At 48.4% G+C, this 24,970-nt stretch overlaps 3 protein-coding genes across 3 annotated transcripts in view; 2 read left to right on the top strand and 1 right to left on the bottom strand.

Annotated features, from left to right (window-relative positions):
- The window catches only part of PIDD1 (p53-induced death domain protein 1), an 80,802-nt gene extending 77,090 nt beyond the window's left edge, over nt 1-3,712 (top strand). Inside the window, exon 18 of the mRNA XM_038765380.1 lies at nt 519-3,712. Within this exon, the coding sequence (XP_038621308.1) occupies nt 519-762 (244 nt within the window). The 3' untranslated portion in view covers nt 763-3,712. The remainder of the gene's footprint in view (nt 1-518) is intronic.
- Nucleotides 1,232-24,970, bottom strand: part of LOC119944161 (cuticle collagen 39-like) — a 50,491-nt gene continuing 26,752 nt past the window's right edge. Inside the window, exons 3-6 of the mRNA XM_038765379.1 lie at nt 3,456-3,654; nt 3,220-3,351; nt 2,769-2,865; nt 1,232-1,249 (exon numbers count right to left, since the gene is read on the bottom strand). Coding sequence (XP_038621307.1) covers nt 1,232-1,249; nt 2,769-2,865; nt 3,220-3,351; nt 3,456-3,654 — 446 coding nt within the window. The remainder of the gene's footprint in view (nt 1,250-2,768; nt 2,866-3,219; nt 3,352-3,455; nt 3,655-24,970) is intronic.
- SLC25A22 (solute carrier family 25 member 22) overlaps nt 24,302-24,970 on the top strand; it is a 59,787-nt gene continuing 59,118 nt past the window's right edge. Inside the window, exon 1 of the mRNA XM_038764314.1 lies at nt 24,302-24,350. The gene's annotated coding sequence lies outside the window, so the exon portion shown is untranslated. The remainder of the gene's footprint in view (nt 24,351-24,970) is intronic.

The following is a 24,970-nucleotide window of genomic DNA, read 5'->3' as shown; positions in this document are numbered from 1 at the left end:
GGTAACTGAGGCACAGAGGGGTTAAATAATAATAATAATAATAATAATAATAATAATGGCATTTGTTAAGCGCTTACTATGTGCAAAGCACTGTTCTAAGCGCTGGGGAGTTTACAAGGTGATCAGGTTGTCCCATGTGGGGGCTCACAGTCTTAATCCCCCTTTTCCAGATGAGGTAACTGAGGCACAGAGAAGTGAAGTGACTTGCCCAAAGTCACCCAGCTGACAAGTGGCGGAGCCGGGATTTGAACCCATGACCTCTGACTCCAAAGCCCGGGCTCTTTCCACTGAGCCACGCTGAGAAATAAATGACAGATAAGGACATAAGTGATGTGGGGCTGGGAGGGGGGAGAGAATGAAGGGAGCAAGTCAGGGTGACGCAGAAGGGAGTGGGAGAAGGGGAAAGGGGGGCTTAGTCAGGGAAGGCCTCTGGGAGGAGGTGGGCCTTCTATAAGGCCTTGAAGTGAGGTCATTGTCAGGCCCTGACGCGGTACCCCGTCCCCACCCCGTCCTCTCAGGGGTAGCCTGGACCTCCAGATCCAGTCTATGCTGTTCTCGTGGGCGGAAGGGCAGGAGGGACAGCCCGGGGCCGTGGCCCGACTGATCCGAGCCCTGGAGCAGAGCGAGCGGCAGGACGTGGCCGACGAGATCCGGGCCGTGCTGGCCCTGGGCAGTCACAAGTACCGCCACTCCCTCCGCCGGACGGGGCTGGCCCCCGAGGAGGCCGCCGCCCCCCAGGACCCCCTCAGCGCCACCGGGTAGGGAAGCCGGGGGAGACCGACGGAGGCTCCTGCCGCCGGCGGGCACCCACTGAGGTCCCGTGGGGGCCGCCCGGCGGGGAGAGACCAACTGAGCCCCTGTGGGGGCTGACCGGGGGACAGCAACCGAGCCCCTGGGGGGGCTGCCCAGCTGGGAGAGACCAACTGAGGCCCAGTGAGAGCCGGCCGGGGGACACCAACTGAGGTCCCGTGGGGTCCGGCCAGCCATGGGACACCACCCGAGCCCCTGTGGGGGCCGCCCAGCTGGAAAAGACCTACTGAGGCCCAGTGAGAGCCGGCCGGGGGACACCAACTGAGGCTCCGTGGGGTCCGGCCAGCCATGGGACACCACCCGAGCCCCTGTGGGGGCCGCCCAGCTGGAAAAGACCTACTGAGGCCCAGTGGGAGCCGGCTGGGGAACACCAGCTGAGGCCCCGTGGGGTCCGGACAGCCATGGGACACCATCCGAGCCCCTAGTCGGGGCCGCCCAGCTGGGAGAGACCAACGGAGGCCCAGTGAGAGCCGGCCGGGGGACACCAACTGAGGTCCCGTGGGGTCCGGACAGCCATGGGACACCACCCGAGCCCCTAGTCGGGGCCGCCCAGCTGGAAAAGACCAACTGAGGCCCAGTGAGAGCCGGCTGGGGGACACCAATTGAGGCCCCATGGGGTCCAGCCAGCCATGGGACACCACCCGAGCCCCTGTGGGGGCCACCCAGCTGGAAAAAACCAACTGAGACCCAGTGAGAGCCGGCCGGGGGACACCAGCTGAGGCCCCGTGGGGTCCGGACAGCCATGGGACACCACCCGAGCCCCTGTGGGGGCCGCCCAGCTGGAAAAGACCAACTGAGGCCCAGTGAGAGCCGGCCGGGGGACACCAACTGAGGCCCCGTGGGGTCCGGACAGCCATGGGACACCACCTGAGCCCCTGTGGGGGCCACCCAGCTCAGGGAGACCAACTGAGGCCCAGTGAGAGCCGGCTGGGGGACACCAACTGAGGCCCTGTGGGGTCCGGCCAGCCATGGGACACCACCCAAGCCCCTGTGGGGGCCGCCCAGCTAGGAGAGACCAACTGAGGCCCAGTGAGAGCCGGCCGGGGGACACCAACTAAGGCCCCGTGGGGTCCGGCCAGCCATGGGACACCACCCGAGCCCCTGTGGGGGCCACCCAGCTCGGGGAGACCAACTGAGGCCCAGTGAGAGCCGGCCGGGGGACACCAACTGAGGCCCCATGGGGTCCGGACAGCCATGGGACACCACCCGAGCCCCTAGTCAGGGCTGCCCAGCTGGGAGAGACCAACTGAGGCCCAGTGAGAGCCGGCTGGGGGATGCCAGCTGAGGCCCCGTGGGGTCCGGCCAGCCATGGGACACCACCCGAGCCCCTGTGGGGGCCGCCCAGCTGGGAGAGACCAACTGAGGCCCAGTGAGAGCCGGCTGGGGGACACCAACTGAGGCCCTGTGGGGTCCAGACAGCCATGGGACACCAACTGAGCCCTGTGGGGGCCAGCTGGGGGACACCAACTGGGGCCCCATGGGTTCCGGCCAGCCATGGGACACCATCCGAGCCCCTGTGGGGACCACCCAGCTGGAAAAGACCAACTGAGACCCAGTGAGAGCCGGCCGGGGGACACCAACTGAGGCTCCATGGGGTCCAGACAGCCATGGGACACCAACCGAGCCCTGTGGGGGCCGCCCAGCTAGGAGAGACCAACTGAGGCCCAGTGAGAGCCGGCCGGGGAACACCAACTAAGGCCCCGTGGGGTCCGGCCAGCCATGGGACACCACCCGAGCCCCTGTGGGGGCCGCCCAGCTGGAAAAGACCTACTGAGGCCCAGTGAGAGCCGGCCGGGGGACACCAACTGAGGCCCCGTGGGGTCCGGCCAGCCATGGGACACCACCCGAGCCCCTGTGTGGGCCGCCCAGCTGGGAGAGACCAACTGAGGCCCAGTGAAAGCCGGCTGGGGGACACCAACTGAGGCTCCGTGGGGTCCGGCCAGCCATGGGACACCAACCAAGCCCTGTGGGGGCCAGCCGGGGGACACCAACTGGGGCCCCATGGGTTCCGGCCAGCCATGGGACACCACCCGAGCCCCTGTGGGGGCCACCCAGCTGGAAAAGACCAACTGAGACCCAGTGAGAGCCGGCCAGGGGACACCAACTGAGGCTCCATGGGGTCCGGCCAGCCATGGGACACCACCCGAGCCCCTGTGGGGGCCGCCCAGCTGGAAAAGACCAACTGAGGCCCAGTGAGAGCCAGCCGGGGGACACCAACTGAGGCCCCAGGAGGGCTGCCCAGCTAGAAGAGACCAACTGAGCCCCTGTGGGAGCCGACTGGCCACGGGACACCAACCGAGGCCCAGTGGGAGCCAGCCGGGGGACGCCAACCGAGCCCCTTTGGGGGCCGCCCAGCCGGGAGAGACCGACGGAGCCCCAGTGAGAGCCGGCCAGGGGACGCCAACCGACCCTTTGTGGGAGATGGCCGGCCAAGGGACACCAACTGAGCCCACGGGGAAGCCAGCCGGCTGTGGGACACCCAACTGCGGCCCTGTGGGAGCCGACCGGGGTGACCAACTGAACGCCATGGGGGCTGCCAGGCTGGGAGGGAACAACCGAGCCCGTAATGAGGGGGTCGGGGCCCCCAGTAGGGTCCACTGAAAGGGTTGGGATCGTCAGCCCCCCTCACCTCCCCTCAGTGCTACACTAGCCCATTCCTGGAGATGACCGCTGGGTCCGGAAGTCTCCCCGAGCCTCGGTTTCCCCCTGTAAAATGGGTGCATTCCCCCAGGATGGGGAGCGAGAACGAGGGCTTGTGTGTCAGCCTCGGGATGCGGGGTCCCATCTCCTGGGTCCCCCGGTCCCGGATCTTCCTTTCCTTCCGCCCCCGCTCCGGGCTCCGTTCTGGGACGGGTTGGCCAGAAGTTGCCCCAGCTGGCCACCGCTTAGGATGGGACCCTGGCTGGTTGAGATTGAGCCCCTTCTTTCCTCTCCCCCTCGTCCCCCTCTCCATCCCCCCGCCTTACCGCCTTCCCCTCCCCACAGCACCTGTATATATGTATATATGGTTGTACATATTTATTACTCTGTTTACTTATTTATTTATTTATTTTACTTGTACATTTCTATCCTACTTATTTTATTTTGTTGGTATGTTTGGTTCTGTTCTCTGTCTCCCCCTTTTAGACTGTGAGCCCACTATCGGGTAGGGACTGTCTCTATGTGATGCCAATTTGTACTTCCCAAGCGCTTAGTACAGTGCTCTGCACATAGTAAGCGCTCAATAAATACGATTGATTGATTGATTGATTGGTTCCTCCGGTCGCCGTTGTTACGAGTCCAATAAATACTGTGATAGTTTTTTTATGCTATTTATTAAGCCCCTACTATGTGCCGGGCACTGTACTAAGCACTGGGGTAGATTCAAGTTATTAGGGTTGGACGTAGTCCCTGTCCCGCATGGGGCTCACAGTCTTCATCCCCGTTCTATAGATGAGGTAAATAATGTTGGTATTAAGCGCTTACTATGTGCCAAGCACTGTTCTAAGCGCCGGGAAGGATACAGGGTAATCAAGGTTGTCCCACGTGGGGCTCACAGTCTTAATCCCCCTTTGACTTCATCCCCGTTCTATAGATGAGGTAAATAATGTTGGTATTTGTTAAGCGCTTACTATGTGCCGAGCACTGTTCTAAGCGCTGGGAAGGATACAAGGTAATCAAGGTTGTCCCACGTGGGGCTCACAGTCTTAATCCCCATTTGACTTCATCCCCGTTCTATAGATGAGGTAAATAATGTTGGTATTTGTTAAGCGCTTACTATGTGCCGAGCACTGTTCTAAGCGCCGGGAGGGATACAAGGTAATCAAGGTTGTCCCACGTGGGGCTCACAGTCTTAATCCCCATTTGACTTCATCCCCGTTCTATAGATGAGGTAAATAGTGTTGGTATTTGTTAAGCACTTACTATGTGCCGAGCACTGTTCTAAGCACCGGGAGGGATACAAGGTAATCAAGGTTGTCCCACGTGGGGCTCACAGTCTTAATCCCCATTTGACTTCATCCCCGTTCTATAGATGAGGTAAATAGTGTTGGTATTTGTTAAGCACTTACTATGTGCCGAGCACTGTTCTAAGCACCGGGAGGGATACAAGGTAATCAAGGTTGTCCCACGTGGGGCTCACGGTCTTAATCCCCGTTTGACAGATGAGGGATCCGAGGCCCAGAGAAGTGAAGTGACTCCCCCAAAGTCACACAGCAGACAAGTGCCGGAGCCGGGATTAGAACCCAGGACCTCTGACTCCTAAGCCAAGGTTGTATCCACTGCTTCTCTAAAATCGCAGCCTGAAGATCAACCAGGGAGGCGGGTTGGCCCAGTGGAAAGTGCCCGGGAATCGGGAAACCCTAGTTCGAATCCTACCTCTGCCAGCGACCTGCCGTATGATCTCGGGCAAGTCGCTCACCCTCTCTGAGGCTTGGTGTCCTCTGCTCATCTGTAATTTCGTTTTTTATTCATTTATTGATTGATCATCAATCGTATTTATTGAGCGCTTACTGTGTGCAGAGCACTGTACTAAGCGCTTGGGAAGTACAAGTTGGCAACACATACAGTCCCTACCCAACAGTGGGCTCACAGTCTAAAAGATTGATTTAGATTAATGCCTGTCAATCAATCAATCAATTGTATTTATTGAGCGCTTACTGTGTGCGGAGCAGCTGGTTGTGGGAAAGGCGTGTGTGTTTGTTGTTGTATTGTCCTCTCCCAAGCCCTTAGTACAGTGCTTTGCACCCAATACACACTCAATTCATTCAGTCGTATTTATTGAGCGCTTACTGTGTGCCGAGCACTGTACTAAGCGCTTGGGAAGTCCAAGTCGGCAACATATAGAGACGGTTCCTACCCCACAACGGGCTCACAGTCTAGAAGGGGGAGACGGACAACAAAACAAAACACGGAGACAGGTGTCAAAGTCGTCAGAACAAATAGAATTAAAGCTAGATGCCCATCATTAACAAAATAAAAAGAATAGTAAATATGTACTGAACGTTTTCCAATGGCTGTTAACGCTGTCCAAATGTTTCCTAAAATAGTGTTGCGACGACCCAGCCTAGAGGGAAAAAGCCTCAGTTGTATTTTCAACACGGTCTTATAGATGTCTTGTACTTCCCAAGCGCTTAGTACAGTGCTCTGCACACAGTAAGCACTCAATAAATACGATTGATGATGATGATGATGGTATCTGATGCAGAAAGAAATATTTGCTACCACCGGCATCTGAATCTTCCTTGCCCCATAGCAGGGCATTGGAGAATTTCATTTTTTGGAGAAAGTCTTGTAGACAGAGAACCGCTACGTAGTGAGTGAGTAACAAATCAATCAATCAATCAATCGTATTTATTGAGCGCTTACTGTGTGCATCATCATCATCAATCGTATTTATTGAGCGCTTACTATGTGCAGAGCACTGTACTAAGCGCTTGGGAAGTACAAATTGGCAACATCTAGAGACAGTCCCTACCCAACAGCGGGCTCACAGTCTAAAAGGGGGAGACAGAGAACAAAACCAAACATACTAACAAAATCAATCAATCAATCAATCAATCGTATTTATTGAGCACTTACTATGTGCAGAGTACTGTACTAAGCGCTTGGGAAGTACAAATTGGCAACAAAATAAAATAAATAGAATAGATATGTACAAATAAAATAAATAAAGTAATAAATATGTACAAATACGTACATAAATATTTGTATATGTACAAATACGTACAGTGTGCAGAGCACTGTACTAAGCGCTTGGGAAGAACAAATATCCTATGAATTGTACATACCGGTGTCAAAAAAACAAACAAGCGAACAAACACTCCGGGGGAGGGACAGGGATTTGCACTTAATTACAAAGCGCTCGATACGATTGAATAAATGAATCTGAAATATCCATCGATCGATCAGTATCTTTATTGAGCCTTATTGGGTGCAGAGCACTGTACTAGAAGAAGGAGCAGCGTGGCTCAGTGAAAAGAACCCGGGCTTGGGAGTCAGAGGTTGTGGGTTCTAATCCCGCCTCCTCCACGTAATAATAATAATAATAATGATGGCATTTATTAAGCGCTTACTATGTGCAGAGCACTGTTCTAAGCGCTGAGGAGGTTACAAGGTGACCAGGTTGTCCCACGTGGGGCTCACAGTCTTCATCCCCATTTTCCAGATGAGGGAACTGAGGCCCAGAGAGGTGAAGTGACTTGCCCAAAGTCACACAGCTGACAATTGGCGGAGCCGGGGTTTGAACCCATCAGCTGTGTGACTGTGGGCAAGTCACTTCACTTCTCTGGGCCTCAGTTATCTGTAAAATGAGGGCTAAGACTGGACAACCTGATCACCGTATATCTACCCCAGTGCTTGGCACATAGTAAGCGCTGAACAAATGCCATTATTATTACATTACATTATTATATTAATAATAATTAATGATGATAGCATTTATTAAGCGCTTACTATGTGCAAAGCACTGTTCTAAGCGCTGGGGAGGTCACAAGGTGATCAGGTTGTCCCACGGGGGGCTCACAGTCTTAACCCCCATTTTACAGTGTATCTACCCCAGTGCTTGGCACATAGTAAGTGCTTAACAAATGCCATTATTATTATATTACATTATTATATTATTATTAATAATAATAATGGTGGCATTATTAAGTGCTTATTATGTGTAAAGCACTGTTCTGAGCGCTGGGGAGGTCACAAGGTGATCAGGTTGTCCCACGGGGGGTTCACAGTCTTAATCCCCATTTTACAGTGTATCTACCCCAGTGCTTGGCACACAGTAAGCGCTTAACAAATGCCATTATTATTATATTACATTATTATAATAATAATAATAATGGTGGCATTATTAAGCGCTTACTATGTGCAAAGCACTGTTCTAAGCGCTGGGGAGGTCACAAGGTGATCAGGCTGTCCCACAGGGGGCTCACAGTCTTAATCCCCATTTTACAGTGTATCTACCCCAGTGATTGGCACATAGTAAGCGCTTAACAAATGCCATCATTATTATATTACATTATTATATTAATAATAATAATAATGGTGGCATTTATTAAGCGCTTACTATGTGCAAAGCACTGTTCTAAGTGCTGGGGTGGTCACAAGGTGATCAGGTTGTCCCACGGGGGGCTCACAGTCTTAATCCCCATTTTACAGTGTATCTACCCCAGTGCTTGGCACATAGTAAGCGCTTAACAAATGCCCTCATCATTATTATTATTATATGAATAATATTATCATTATATTAATAATAATAATATTGAGGGCATTTGTTAAGCACTTACTATGTGCCAAGCACTGTTCTAAGCACTGGGGAGGTTACAGGATGATCAGGTTGTCCCACGGGGGTGCTCACAGTCTTCAACCCCATTTTCCAGATGAGGGAACTGAGGCCCAGAGAAGTGAAGTGACTTGCCCAAAGTCACCCAGCTGACAGTTGGCGGAGCCGGGATTTGAACCCATGACCTCTGACTCCAAGGCCCGGGCTCTTTCCACTGAGCCACGCTGCTTCTCAAATTACAGATTATTACATATTATTACAGATGGTTTCCCAGGCTGTAAGCTCCCTGTGGACAGGGAACGTGTCTAATAATAGTAATGGTTTTGGTTGAGCGCTTAGTATGTGTGAAGCACTGTTCTAAGCGCTGGGGTAGATCCAACCTAATCAGGTTGGACACGATCCCTGTCCCACGTGGAGCTCATGGTCTGAATCCCCATTTGACAGATGAGATAACTGAGGCCCAAAGAAGTGACTTGCCCAGGGTCACACTTCAGATGAGTGACTGAGGCAGGATTAGAACCCACGACCTTCTGGCCCAGGTTCTATTCTCTACATAACGCTGCTTCTCTTTCAACTCTGTTGTATTGTCAGCGCTTAGAACAGTGCTTTGCACATAGTAAGCGCTTAATAAATACCATTATTATTATATTATTGTCGTCTCCCAAGCACTTAACACAGTATTGCGCTCAATCAATCTATTGATGATGATAATCTGCCGCTGACTTGCTGTGTGACCTTGCGAAAGTCACTGAACCTCTCTGGTTAAGCGCTTAGTCCGGTGCTCTGCACACAGTAAGCGCTCAATAAATACGATTGATTGATTGATTGATTGGTCCTCGATGGTCCCATCCATAAAATGGGGAGCAGATCTCTCCTCTCCTGTCTTTTTAGCCTGAGAAGAACCCCGTGTGGGATAGGGACGGTAGCTGATCCGATGATCTTATTTCTAGCCCAGTGCTCAGCACAGTGCTTGACCCTGAGTGCTTCACGAGTCCTGTAATTGTGTCGCTGTTGTGGTTCATAATTTGTTATTATTGGCCCTTGTAACTGTATTATAATAATGATAATATATTGCATTTGTCATTGGTAACTATGTGTCAGGCATTTAATTAGACACTGCGGTAGATACAAGCGAATTGGGTGAGGCGCAGTCCCTGTCCCCCATGGGACTCACAGTCTTAATCCCCATTTTATGGATGAGATAACTGAGGCCCAGAGAAGCGAGGTGACTTGCCTTAGGTCCTGTAGTAATAATAATACTGATAATGTTGGTATTTGTGGAAAGAGCCTGGGCTTGGGAGTCGGAGGTCGTGGGTTCTCATCCCAGCTCCACCACTTGTCAGCTGTGTGACTTTGAGCAAGTCGTTTGACTTCTCTGTGCCTCAGTTGCCTCATCTGTAAAATGGGGATTAAGATTGAGAGCCCCCCGTGGGACAACCTGATCACCTTGTAACCTCCCCAGAGCTTAGAACAGTGCTTTGCCCATAGTAAGCGCATAATAAATGCCATTATTATTATATTACTATGTGCCAAGCACTGTTCTAAGCACTGGGGTAGATAGAATCAATCAATCAATCGTATTTATTGAGCGCTTACTGTGTGCAGAGCACTGTACTAAGCGCTTGGGAAGTACAAGTTGGCAACATATAGAGACAGTCCCTACCCAACAGCGGGCTCACAGTCTAAAAGGGGGAGACAGAGAACAAAACCAAACATACTAACAAAATAAAATAAATAGAATAGATATGTACAAGTAAAATAAATAAATAGAGTAATAAATATGTACAAGATAGAAGATAATCAGATTGTCCAATGTGGGGCTCACAGTCTTCCTCATTTTACAGATAATAATAATAATAATGATAATGGCATTTGATAAGTGCTTACTAGGTGCAAAGCACTGTTCTAAGCGCTGGGGAGGATACAAGGTGATCAGGTTGTCCCACGGAGGGCTCACAGTCTTAATCCCCATTTTACAGATGAGGGAACTGAGGCCCAGAGAAGTGAAGTGACTTGTCCAGAGTCACACAGCTGACAATTGGCGGAGCTGGGATTTGAACTGAGGCCCAGAGAAGTTAAGTGGCAAGGTGATAAGTAGCAGAGCCGGAATTAGAACCCACAACCTCTCACTCCCGAGCCCGGGCACATTCGTTATTAATGTAATGTTGTCTGTCTCCTCCCCTTCTAGGCTGTGAGCCCGGTGTGGGCGGGGATTGTCTCTCTTTGTTGCTGTATTGGACTTTCCAAGCACTTAGTACAGTGCTCTGTATATATGTATATATGTTTGTACATATTTATTACTCTATTTATTTATTTATTTATTTTACTTGTACATATCTATTCTATTTATTTTATTTTGTTAGTATGTTTGGTTTTGTTCTCTGTCTCCCCCTTTTAGACTGTGAGCCCACTGTTGGGTAGGGACCGTCTCTATATGTTGCCAATTTGTACTTCCCAAGCGCTTAGTAAAGTGCTCTGCACACAGTAAGCGTTCAATAAATATGATTGAATGAACAAATACCATCATTATTATTATTAATAAATGTTGTCTGTCTCCTCCCCTTCTAGGCTGTGAGCCCGGTGTGGGAGGGGATTGTCTCTCTTTGTTGCTGTATTGGACTTTCCAAGCGCTTAGTACAGTGCTCTGTATATATGTATATATGTTTGTACATATTTATTACTCTATTTATTTATTTATTTTACTTGTACATATCTATTCTATTTATTTTATTTTGTTAGTATGTTTGGTTTTGTTCTCTGTCTCCCCCTTTTAGACTGTGAGCCCACTGTTGGGTAGGGACTGTCTCTATATGTTGCCAATTTGTCATCATCATCATCATCAATCATATTTACTGAGCGCTTACTATGTGCAGAGCACTGTACTAAGCACTTGGGAAGTACAAATTGGCAACATATAGAGACAGTCCCTACCCAACAGTGGGCTCACAGTCTAAAAGGGGGAGACAGAGAACAAAACCAAACATACTAACAAAATAAAATAAATAGAATAGATATGTACAAATAAAATAGAGTAAAAAAATATGTACAAACATATATATACATATATACATATATATATACATATATACATATATATTTGTACTTCCCAAGCGCTTAGTACAGTGCTCTGCACATAGTAAGCGCTCAATAAATACGATTGACGATGATGATGATGCTCTGCACACAGTTAGCGCTCAATAAATACGATCGAATGAATGAATGAATTCCACTGAGCCATGCAGTAAAGTTGCTAGACCAGTTCCTTACCCACAGTGAACTGTCAGTCTAGAAGGGCTGGCAGATGTTAAAATGATGGACAAGCGCTTAGTACAGTGGCCTGCATGCAGTAAGCGCTCAGTAAATACACCCGATGGATTAATGATAATAATAATAATTATTTTTATTAAAGTTGAGAACCCCCCCCCCCCCCACTCACCGGACCCCAGCCCCTCATTAAGTGGGAGAGCCAGGATTAGAAGCCATGCCCTCTGTATATGTATATATGTTTGTACATATTTATTACTCTATTTATTTATTTATTCTTTATCTCATTTATTTATTTTACTTGTACATACCCATTCTATTTATTTTATGTTGTTAATATGTTTTGTTTTGTTGTCTGTCTCCCCCTTCTAGACTGTGAGCCTGCTGTTGGGCAGGGACCATCTCTCTATGTTGCCAACTTGGACTTCCCAAGCGCTTAAGAGAAGCAGTGTGGCTCAGTGGGAAAGAGCCCGGGCTTTGGAGTCAGAGGTCATGGGTTCAAATCCCGGCTCCGCCACTTGTCAGCTGGGTGATTTTGGGCAAGTCACTTAACTTCTCTGTGCCTCAGTTCCCTCATCTGTAAAATGGGGATGAAGACTGTCAGCCCCGCGTGGGACAACCTCATCACCTTGTATCCCCCCAGCACTTAGAACAGTGCTTTGCACATAGTAAGCGCTTAATAAATGCCATTATTATTATTATTAGTCCAGTGCTGTGCACACAGTAAGCGCTCAATAAATACAATTGATTGGTTGATTGATTGAGCCAACTGTTGGGTAGGGACTGTCTCTCTATGTTGCCAACTTGGACTTCCCAAGCGCTTAGTCCAGTGCTCTGCACACAATAAGCGCTCAATAAATACGATTGATTGATTGATTGAGCCCACTTGGGTAGGGACCGTCTCTACATGTTGCCAACTTGGACTTCCCAAGCGCTTAGTCCAGTGCTCTGCACACAGTAAGCGCTCAATAAATGGCAGCGTGGCTCAGTGAGAAGCAGCGTGGCTCAGTGGAAAAGAGCCCAGGCTTTGGAGTCAGAGGTCATGGGTTCAAACCCTGGCACAGCCAACTGTCAGCTGGGTGACTTTGGGCAAGTCACTTAACTTCTCTGTGCCTCAGTTACCTCATCTGTAAAATGGGGATCCTGTATATATGCTTGTACATATTTATCACTTTATTTATTTATTTATTTTACTTGTACATATCTATTCTATTTATTTTATTTTGTTAATATGTTTGGTTTTGTCCTCTGTCTCCCCCTTCTAGACTGTGAGCCCACTGTTGGGTAGGGACCGTCTCTATATGTTACCAACTTGGACTTCCCAAGCGCTTAGTCCAGTGCTCTGCACACAGTAAGCGCTCAATAAATACGATTGATTGATTGATTCATTGATTCATTGAGCCCACTGTTTGGTAGGGACTGTCTCTATATGTTGCCAACTTGTACTTCCCAAGTGCTTAGTCCAGTGCTCTGCACACAGTAAGTGCTCAATAAATGGCAGTGTGGCTCAGTGAGAAGCAGCATGGCTCATTGGAAAAGAGCCCGGGCTTTGGAGTCAGAGGTCATGGGTTCAAACCCTGGCTCGGCCAATTGTCAGCTGGGTGACTTTGGGCAAGTCACTTAACTTCTCTGTGCCTCAGTTACCTCATCTGTAAAATGGGGATCCTGTATATATGCTTGTACATATTTATTATTCTATTTATTTCTTTATTTATTTTACTTGTACATATCTATTCTATTTATTTTATTTTGTTAATATGTTTGGTTTTGTTGTCTGTCTCCCCCTTCTAGACTGCAAGCCCACTGTTGGGTAGGGACTGTCTCTAGATGTTGCCAACTTGTACTTCCCAAGCGCTTAGTCCAGTGCTCTGCACACAGTAAGCGCTCAATAAATGGCAGCGTGGCTCAGTGGAAAAGAGCACGGGCTTTGGAGTCAGAGGTCATGGGTTCAAACCCCGGCTCCGCCAATTGTCAGCTGTGTGACTTTGGGCAAGTCACTTCTCTGTGCCTCAGTTACCTCATCTGTAAAATGGGGATTTAGACTGTGAGCCCCCCGTTGGACAACCTGGTCACCTTGTAACCTCCTCAGCGCTTAGAACGGTGCTTTGCACATAGTAAGCGCTTAATAAATGCCATCATTATTATTATTATTAATCAATCAATCATATTTATTGAGCACTTACAGTGTGCAGAACACCGTACTAAGCGCTTGGGAAGTCCAAGTTGGCAACATATAGAGACAGTCCTTACCCAACAGTGGGCTCACAGTCTAAAAGGGGGAGACAGAGAACAAAACCAAACATACTAACAAAATAAAATGAATAGATATGTACAAGTAAAATAAATAAATAAATTGAGTAATAAATATGTACAAACGTATATACATATATACAGGTGCCGTGGGGAAGGGAAGGAGGTAAGATGGGGGGGATGGAGAGGGGGATGACGGGGAGTGGAAGGAAGGGGCTGAGTGTGGGAAGGCCTCCTGGAGGAGGTGAGCTCTCAGTAGGGCCTTGAAGGGAGGAAAAGAGCTAGCTTGGCGGATGGGCAGAGGGATTGGGGGCATTCCAGGCCCGGGGGAGGACGTGGGCCGGGGGTCGATGGCGGGACAGGCGAGAACGAGGCCTAACGGTGAGGAGATTAGCAGTGGCAGAGGAGCGGAGGGTGCAGGCTGGGCTGGACAAGGACAGAAGGGAGGTGAGGTAGGAGGGGGCGAGGGGATGGATGGATGGACAGCCTGGAAGCCCAGGGTGAGGAGTTTCTGAGGTAGCCACTGAAGATTTTTGAGGAGGGGAGTAACATGCCCAGAGCGTTTCTGGACAAAGACAATCCGGGCAGCAGCATGATGGATTGAAGTGGGGAGAGACACGAGGATGGGAGATCAGGGAGAAGGCTGATGCAGTAGTCCAGACTGGATAGGATGACAGCTTGAACGAGCTCAATCAATTATTATTGATTGAACCCACTGTTGGGTAGGGACCGTCCCTATACGTTGCCAACTTGTACTTCCCAAGCGCTTAGTACAGTGCTCCGCACACAGTAAGCGCTCAATACGATTGATTGATTGATTGATTGATTGATTGATGACCTCTGGCTTCCAAGGCCTGGCTCTGTCCACTGAGCCACGCTGGTTCCTTCCTCCACCCCCTCCCCTTTCCCTCTCCTTTTTTTCCCCCTCCTCCTCCTGCCCTTTTCCCCTCCCTCTTCCCGCCCGCTCCCTCCTTCCCCTGATCCCCTCTCCCGTCCCACCCATCCCCCGGCGGAGGTTGGAGTCGGCAGAGGCATCAGGACCAGGCCCGGACAGGGGCTCGGCCTGGCCTGGCCTGGCTTGGATGTCGGTGAGTGACCACCGGGGCCCGCGACCCCCTCTGTCTCCCCCTTCTAGACTGTGAGCCCACTGTTGGGCAGGGACTGTCTCTATATGCAACATATATTCATTCATTCAGTCGTACTTATTGAGCGCTCACTGTGTGCAGAGCACTGGACTGAGCGCTTGGGAAGTACAAGTTGGCAACATATATTCATTCGTTCATTCAGTTGTATTTATTGAGCGCTTACTGGGTGCAGAGCACTGGACTAAGCGCTTGGGAAGTACAAGTTGGCAACATATATTCATTCGTTCATTCAGTTGTATTTATTGAGCGCTTACTGGGTGCAGAGCACTGGACTAAGCGCTTGGGAAGTACAAGTTCGCAACGTATATTTATTCATTCATTCAATCGTATTTATTGAGCGCTCACTGGGTGCAGAGCACTGGACTAAGCGCTTGGGAAGTACAAGTTGGCAACATATATTCATTCATTCAATCGTACTTATTGAGCGCTCACTGTGTGCAGAGCACTGGACTGAGCGCTTGGGAAGTACAAGTTGGCAACATATATTCATTCATTCATTCAGTTGTATTTATTGAGGGCTCACTGGGTGCAGAGCACTGGACTAAGCGCTTGGGAAGTACAAGTTGGCAACATATATTCATTCGTTCATTCAGTTGTATTTATTGAGCGCTTACTGGGTGCAGAGCACTGGACTAAGCGCTTGGGAAGTACAAGTTGGCAACATATATTCATTCATTCAATCGTACTTATTGAGCGCTCACTGGGTGCAGAGCACTGGACTGAGCGCTTGGGAAGTACAAGTTGGCAACATATATTCATTCATTCAATCGTACTTATTGAGCGCTCACTGTGTGCAGAGCACTGGACTGAGCGCTTGGGAAGTACAAGTTGGCAACATATATTCATTCATTCATTCAGTTGTATTTATTGAGCGCTTACTGGGTGCAGAGCACTGGACTAAGCGCTTGGGAAGTACAAGTTGGCAACATATATCCATTCATTCATTCAGTTGTATTTGAGCGCTTACTGGGTGCAGAGCACTGGACTAAGCGCTCTGCACCCAGTAAGCACTCAATAAATGCGATTGAATGAATGAATGAGGTGGGGAGGGGAAGGAGGTAAGGCGGGGGGGGGGGGGGGTTATTTTGTTAATATGTGTTGTTTTGTTGTCTGTCTCCCCCTTTTAGACCGTGAGCCCACTGTTGGGTAGGGACTGTCTCTATTTGTTGCCAATTTGTACTTCCCAAGCGCTTAGTCCAGTGCTCTGCACACAGTAAGCGCTCAATAAATACGATTGATGATGATGATGTTGCCAAGTTGGACTTCCCAAGCGCTTAGTCCAGTGCTCTGCACACAGTAATCGCTCAATAAATACGATTGATTGATTGATTGACCCCCGACCCCTCCCCCCTGGTAGGCCCCGGGTGGGCCAGTTTTCCTGTTGTGTGTCCCCCCCCCCGTGGGGGCTGGCAGTCGTCCACGTGGGTCTCCCCCTCCCCAACATTCATTCAATCCTATTTATTGAGCGCTTACTGTGTGCAGAGCACTGGACTAAGCGCTTGGGAAGTACAGGTTGGTCAAATATAGAGATGGTCTGTACCCAATAGTGGGCTCACAGTCTAGAAGGAGGAGACACACAACAAAACAACACATATTAACAAAATAAAATCCCCCCTGCCTTACCTCCTTCCCCTCCCCACTTCATTTGTTCATTCAATCGTATTTATTGAGCGCTCTCTGTGTGCAGAGCACTGGACTAAGCGCTTGGGAAGTACAAGTTGGCAACATATTCATTCATTCAATTGTACTTATTGAGCGCTCACTGGGTGCGGAGCACTGGACTAAGCGCTCGGGAAGTACAAGTTGGCAACATATATTCATTCATTCAATCGTATTTATTGAGCGCTCACTGGGTGCAGAGCACTGGACTAAGCGCTTGGGAAGTACAAGTTCGCAACGTATATTCATTCATTCAATCGTATTTATTGAGCGCTCACTGTGTGCAGAGCACTGGACTAAGCGCTTGGGAAGTACAAGTTGGCAACATTCATTCATTCAATTGTACTTATTGAGCGCTCACTGGGTGCGGAGCACTGGACTAAGCGCTCGGGAAGTACAAGTTGGCAACATATCATTCATTCATTCAATCGTATTTATTGAGCGCTCACTGGGTGCAGAGCACTGGACTAAGCGCTTGGGAAGTACAAGTTGGCAACATATATTCATTCATTCAGTCGTATTTATTGAGCGGTTACTGGGTGCAGAGCACTGGACTAAGCGCTTGGGAAGTACAAGTTGGCAACATATATTCATTCATTCAATCGTATTTATTGAGCGCTTACTGGGTGCAGAGCACTGGACTAAGCGCTTGGGAAGTACAAGTTTGCAACGTATATTCATTCATTCAATCGTATTTATTGAGCGGTTACTGTGCAGAGCACTGTACTAAGCGCTTGGGAAGTGCAAATTGGCAACATCTAGAGACAGTCCCTACCCAACAGTGGGCTCACAGTCTAAAAGGGGGAGACAGAAAACAAAACCAAACATACTAACAAAATAAAATAAATAGAATACATATGTACAAGTAAAATAAATAAATAAATAGAGTAATAAATATGTACAAGCATATATACATGTATACAGGTGAAGTGACTACAGAGAAGTGAAGTGACTTGCCCAAGGTCACATAGCAGACACGTGGCAAAGTCGGGATTAGAACCCATGACCTCTAGAGAAGCAGCCTGGCTCTGTGCCTCAGTAACCTCATCTGTAAAATGGTGATTAAGACTGTGAGCCCCACGTGGGACAACCTGATTCATTCATTCAATCCTATTTATTGAGCGCTTACTGTGTGCAGAGCACTGTACTAAGCGCTTGGGAAGTACAAGTTGGCAACATATAGAGACGGTCCCTACCCAACAGCGGGCTCACATTGTTAAGCACCTACTAAGTGCCAACTGCTGGGGTAAATAATAGTAATAATGATGGCATTCGTCAAGAGCTTACTATTCATTCATTCAATCGTATTTATTGAGCGCTTCCTATGTGCAGAGCACTGTACTAAGCGCTTGGGAAGTACAAGTTGGCAACATATACAGAGAACGTCACTTCTCTGAGCCTCAGTTCCCTCATCTGTAAAATGGGGATGAAGACTGTGAGCCCCATGGGAGACAGGGATTGGGTCCAGCCTGATTAGCTGGCAATAATAATAATAATAATGATGGCATTTGTTAAGCGCTTACTATGTGCAAAGCACTGTTCTAAGCACTGGGGAGGATACAAGGCTCAGTGGAAAGAGCACGGGCTTTGGAGTAAGAGGTCATGGGTTCGAATGCAGACTCCGCCACATGTCTGCCGTGTGACCTTGGGCAAGTCACCCAACTTCTCTGAGCCTCAGTTACCTCATCTATAAAATAGGGATTAAGACTGTGAGCCGCACGTGGGACAACTTGATCACCTTGTATCCCCCCCAGTGCTTAGAACAGTGCTCTGTACAGAGCAAGTGCTCAACAAACGCCATTATTATTATTATTATTACAAGGTGGTTTGATCACCTTGTATCCTCCCCAGTGCTTAGAACAGTACTTTGCACATAGTAAGCGCTTAACAAATGCCATCATTATTACAAGGTGATCTGATCACCTTGTATCCTCCCCAGCACTTAGAACAGTACTTTGCACATAGTAAGTGCTTAACAAATGCCCGGGCTTTGGTGTCAGAGGTCATGGGTTCAAATCCCGGCTCCGCCAATTGTCAGCTGTGTGACTTTGGGCAAGTCACTTTTAGACTGCGAGCCCACTGTTGGGTAGGGACTGTCTCTATATGTTGCCAATTTGCACTTCCCAAGCGCCTAGTACAGTGCTCTGCACATAGTAAGCGCTCAATAAATACGATTGATGATGATGATGAAGTCACTTCACTTCTCTGGGCCTCAGTTCCCTCATCTGTAAAATGGGGATTAAGATTGTGACCCCCACCATGGGGCAGCCTGATCACCTTGTAACCTCCCCAGCGCTTAGAACAGTGCTTTGCACATAGTAAACGCTTAATAAATGCCATTATTATTATTATTATTAGAACCCACGTCCTCTGACTCCCAAGTGTGGGCTCTTGCCACTGAGCCACGCAGCTTCTCCCTCATCTGCAAAGCGGGGCCGTTCAGTACCTGTTCCCCTTCCTATTTATTCATTCATTCAATTCAGTCGTATTTATTGAGCGCTTACTATGTGCAGAGCACTGGACTAAACACTTGGAAAGTCCAATTTGGCAACAGATCCCTACCCAACAACGGGCTGACCTATTTAAACTGTGAACCCCCGGGGGGACCTGATGACCTTGTCTCTACCCCAGCGCTTAGTACAGTGCTTGGCAGCACTCCGTTTCATGTGGAGTGCTCACTGAGTCTCTCAGTGGAGAGAGCCCGGCTTTGGGAGTCAGAGGTCATGGGTTCTAATCCCGACTTCGCCGCTTGTCAGCTGTGTGACTTTGGGCAAGTCACTCATTTCTCTGGGCCTCAGTGACCTCATCTGGAAAATGGGGGTGGAGACTGAGCTCCACATGGGACAGCCTGATCACCTTGGGGAAGCAGCGTGGCTCAGTGGAAAGAGCCTGGGCTTTGGAGTCAGAGGTTGTGAGTTCAAATCCTGGCTCCGCCACTTGTCAGCTGTGTGACTTTGGGCAACTGTGTTGCCAACTTGTACCTCCCAAGCGCTTAGTACAGTGCTGTGCACACAGTAAGTGCTCAATAAATGTGATTGAATGAATGAATGAATGAAGTCACTTAACTTCTCTGGGCCTCAGTGACCTCATCTGTAAAATGGGGATTAAGACTGTGAGCCCCCCTTGGGACAACCTGATCACCTTGGAACTTCCCCAGCGCTTAGAACATTCATTCATTCATCCAATCGTATTTATTGAGCGCTTACTGTGTGCAGAGCAGTGTACTAAGTACTTGGGAAGTACAAGTTGGCAACATATAGAGACGGTCCCTACCCAACAGCGGGCTCACAGTCTAGAAGGGGAGACAGACAACAAAACAAAACATATTAACAACATAAAATAAATAGAATAGTAAATAGAATAGTCACTTAACTTCTCTGGGCCTCAGTGACCTCATCTGTGAAATGGGGATTAAGACTGTGAGCCCCACGTGGGACAACCTGATCACCTTGTAACCTCCCCAGCGCTTAGAACATTCATTCATTCATTCATTCAATCGTATTTATTGAGCACTTACTGTGTGCAGAGCACTGTACTAAGCGCTTGGGAAGTACAAGTTGGCAACATCTAGAGACGGTCCCTACCCAACAGCGGGCTCACAGTCTAGAAGGGGGAGACAGACAACAAAGCAAAACATATTAACAAAATAAAATAAATAGAATAGTAAATAGAATAGTCACTTAACTTCTTTGGGGCCTCATCTGTAAAATGGGGATTAAGACTGTGAGCCCCGCCGTGGGACAACCTGATCACCTTGTAACCTCCCTAGTGCTTAAACATTCATTCAGTCGTATTTATTGAGCGCTTACTCTGTGCAGAGCACTGTACTAAGCGCTTGGGAAGTACAAGTTGGCAACATATAGAGACAGTCCCTACCCAACAGCGGGCTCACAGTCTAGAAGGGGGAGACAGACAACAAAACAAAACATATTAACAACATAAAATAAATAGAATAGTAAATATGTGTAAGTAAAATAAATATGTACAAGTCGCTTCACTTCTGTGGGCCTCAGTTACCTCATCGGTAAAATGGGGAGTAAGACCTGGAGAAGCAGCGTGGCTCAGTGGAAAGAGCCCGGGCTTTGGAGTCAGAGGTCATGGGTTTGAATCCCGGCTCCGCCACATGTCTGCTGTGTGACCTTGGGCAAGTCACTTAACTTCTCTGAGCCTCAGTTCCCTCATCTGTAAAATGGGGATTAAGACTGTGAGCCTCACGTGGGACAACCTGATCACTTTGTACCCCCCCCAGCGCTTAGAACAGTGCTTTGCACATAGTAAGCGCTTAACAAATGCCAACATTATTATTATTTGAGCCCCATGTGGGTCAACCTGATGGCCTTGTATTTACCCCAGCGCTCAGTACAGTGCTTGGCGCAAAGTAAACAGTTGACAAATACCATCATCGTGAAGGTTGCAAATCCAAGTGTAAGGGTGATGCCGAAGGGAATGGGAGAAGAGGAAATGAGGGCTTAGGGAAGATTTCTCTCTTCAATAAGATGTGCAGGGGGAGGGAATTGCTGGCAAGGGAGAAAGCTTGGTTCATTCACTCATTCATTCAATCACCAATTGCTGGCAAGGGAGAAAGCTTGGTTCATTCACTCATTCATTCAATCATTTATTTAATTGTATTTATTGAGGACTTACTGCATGCAAAGCACGGAACTAAGCCCTTCGGAGAGAACAATATAACAATAAACAGACAAATTCCCTGTCCACAACAAGCTTACGGTCTCGAGGGGGAGACAGATATTAGCATCAATAAATAAAATTACAGATATGTACATAAGTACCGTGGGGCCGGGACGGGGATGAATAAAGGCAGCAAGTCAGAGAGAACAGTGCTTTGCACATAGTAAATGCTTAATATGTATATATGTTTGTACATATTTATTACTCTATTTTACTTGTACATATCTATTCTATTTATTTTGTTAATATGTTTGGTTTTGTTCTCTGTCTCCCCCTTCTAATAATAATAATAATAATGGTATTTGTTAAGCGCTTACTATGTGCAAAGCACTGTTCTAAGCGCTGGGGTAGATACAAGGTAATCAAGTTGTCCCACGAGGGGCTCACAGTCTTCATCCCCATTTTCCAGATGAGGGAACTGAGGCCCAGAGAAGTGAAGTGACTTTCCTAAAGTCACACAGCTGACAAGCGGCAGAGCCGGGATTTGAACCCACGGCCTCTGACTCTAAAGCCCGGGCTCTTTCCACTGAGCCACGCTGCTTCTAGGCTGTGAGCCCACTGTTGGGTAGGAACGGTCTCTATATGTTGCTTACTTGTACTTCCCAACTGCTTAGTACAGTGCTCTGCACACAGTAAGCGCTCAATAAATACGATTGATTGATTAATAAATGCCATCATTGTTCATTCAGTCGCATTTATTGAGCGCTTACTGTGTGCACAGCACTGTACTAAGCGCTTGGGAAGTACAAGTCAGCAACATAGGGAGACGGTCCCTACCCAACAACGGGCTCACAGTGTAGAAGGGGGAGGCAGACAACAAAACAAAACATGTACACTGGTGTCAAAATCGTCAGAACAAATAGAATATGCACATCATTAACAAAATAAATAGAATAGTAAATATGTACAAGTAAAGCCACCAAGCCCTTCCCCCCAGCTTTTAGAACAGTGCTTTGCACATTGTAAGCGCTTAATCAATCAATCGTATTTATTGAGCGCTTATTGTGTGCAGAGCACTGTACTAAGCGCTTGGGAAGTCCAAGTTGGCAACATATAGAGACGGTCCCTACCCAACAGTGGGCTCATAGTCTAAAAGGGGGAGACAGAGAACAAAACCAAACAAAATAAAATAAATAGAATAGATATGTACAAGTAAAATAAATAGAGTAATAAATATGTACAAACATATATACAAGTAAAGTCACCAAGCCCCTCCCCCAGCGCTTAGAACAGTGCTTTGCACATTGTAAGCGCTTAATCAATCGTATTTATTGAGTGCTTACTGTGTGCAGAGCACTGTACTAAGCGCTTGGGAAGTCCAAGTTGGCAACATATAGAGAGTGTCCCTACCCAACAGTGGGCTCACAGTCTAAAAGGGGGTGACAGAGAACGAAACCAAACAAAATAAAATAAATAGAATAGATATGTACAAGTAAAATAGAGTAATAAATATGTACATACATATATACAAGTAAAGTCACCAAGCCCCTCCCCCAGCGCTTAGAACAGTGCTTTGCACATTGTAAGCGCCTAATCAATCAATCGTACTTATTGAGCACTTACTGTGTGCAGAGCACTGTACTAGGAGGAGGCAGCGTGGCTCAGTGGAAGGAGCCCGGGCTTTGGAGTCAGAGGTCCTGGGTTCGAATCCCGACTCCACCACCTGTCTGCTGTGTGACCTTGGGCAAGTCACTTAACTTCTCTGAGCCTCAGTTCCCTCGTCTGTAAAATGGGGATGAAGACTGTGAGCCCCACGTGGGACAACTTGATCACCTTGTAACCCCCCCCCCACCCAGCGCTTAGAACAGTGCTCTACACATAGTAAGCGCTTAACAAATGCTATTATTATTATTATTATCATTACTAAGCGCTTGGGAAGTCCAAGTTGGCAACACATAGAGACAGTCCCTACCCAACAGTGGGCTCACAGTCTAGAAGGGGGAGATAGACAACAAAATAAAATATATTAATAAAATAAAATAAATAGAATAGAACAGAATAATAATGGCACTTGTTAAGCACTTACTATGTGCCAAGCACTGTTCTAAGCGCTGGGGGGATGCAAGGTGATCAGGTTGTCCCAGGTGGGGCTCACAGTCTTAATCCCCATTTGACAGATGAGGGAACTGAGGCTCCGAGAAGTGCAGTGACTTGCCCAAGGTCACACAGCAGACACCTGGCGGAGTCGGTATTCGAACCCATGACCCCTGACTCCAATCAATCAATCAATCGTATTTATTGAGCGCTTACTATGTGCAGAGCACTGTACTAAGCGCTTGGGAAGTACAAATTGGCATCACATAGAGACAGTCCCTACCCAACAGTGGGCTCACAGTCTAAAAGGGGGAGACAGAGAACAGAACCAAACATACCAACAAAATAAAATAAGTAGGATAGAAATGTACAAGTCTCCAAAGCCCATTGTGTGGGCTAGCGGCTCCCTCTACCCACCAAATCATCATCATCATCATCAATCGTATTTATTGAGCACTTACTGTGTGCAGAGCACTGTACTGAGCGCTTGGGAAGTACAAGCTGGCATCATTATCATCATCATCATCATCATCATCAATCGTATTTATTGAGCGCTTACTATGTGCAGAGCACTGTACTAAGCGCTTGGGAAGTACAAATTGGCAACATCTAGAGACAGTCCCTACCCAACAGTGGGCTCACAGTCTAAAAGGGGGAGACAGAGAACAAAACCAAACATACTAACAAAATAAAATAGATAGAATAGATAGGTACAAGTAAAATAAAAAAAATAAATAAATAGAGTAATAAATATGTATCATTATCATCATCAATCATATTTATTGAGCGCTTACTATGTGCAGAGCACTGGGAAGTACAAATTATTATTCCGGTCCTTGAGCACCTGGCTGCCATCCAGACGCTCCATCCCCACCTCCCACCCCCCGCAGGCCCATTCAGCTTCCCGTGGGAAAGAGCCCGGAGCTAGGGATGGGGAATTTGAATTGGGGGGGTCGCAGGCCGGGCAGCAGGCCCTGGGATAAATCCCAGAGGCCTCCCCCTTTCATCCCACCCCAGTTGGTGGTCTTCCCTGACCCATTTTCTGGTTCTGGGCTCCGGCCTCCACTTTGAAGGCCAAATATCCGCCCCCTCCTCCCCCATTGGGTCCCCCCCAGTCCCTCCCCCTGGGGTGCCCACCCCCTGCCCCTCCTCCTTGGATCCCCCGCCCCCCACCCCAGGACACTCAGGCTAAGGCAGAGTCCAGTTGCCTCCCTCCCACATCGCTGGAGACCGAGCCGGAGGTGGGTCTGGGGAATGGGAATTGGGTGGGGGGATATATGAGGATGGGGGTGGGGGGGTGCCCACCTCAATCAATCAATCAATCAATCAATCAATCGTTTTTATTGAGCGCTTACTGTGTGCAGAGCACTGGCCTAAGCTCTTGGGAAGTACAAGTTGGCAACATATAGAGACGGCCAATCAATCAATCGTATTTAATAATAATAATGGCATTTGTTAAGCGCTTACTATATGCAGCGCACTGTTCTAAGCGCTGGGGGGGTATCCAAGGTGATCAAGTTGCCCCACGTGGGGCTCACAGTCTTCATCCCCATTTTACAGATGAGGTCCCTGAGGCTCAGAGAAGTTAAGTGACTTGCCCAAGGTCACACAGCAGACAGGTGGTGGAGCAGGGATTCGAACCCATGCCCTCCGACTCCAAAGCCCGGGCTCTTTCCGCTGAGCCACGCTGGAGATGTTATTGAGTTATTTATTGAGATGTTATTTATTGAGCAATTACTGTGTGCAGAGCACTGGACTAAGCGCTTGGGAAGTACAAGTTGGCAACATATAGAGACCGTCAGTCAATCAGTCAATCGTATTTATTGAGCGCTTACTGTGTGCAGAGCACTGGACTAAGCGC

The sequence above is a fragment of the Tachyglossus aculeatus genome, chromosome 22 (genome assembly GCF_015852505.1).
Source record: "Tachyglossus aculeatus isolate mTacAcu1 chromosome 22, mTacAcu1.pri, whole genome shotgun sequence".
NCBI lineage: Eukaryota > Metazoa > Chordata > Mammalia > Monotremata > Tachyglossidae > Tachyglossus > Tachyglossus aculeatus.
The sequence above is the reverse complement of the archived record's forward strand: the minus strand, read 5'-3'. Positions and strand labels throughout refer to the sequence as shown.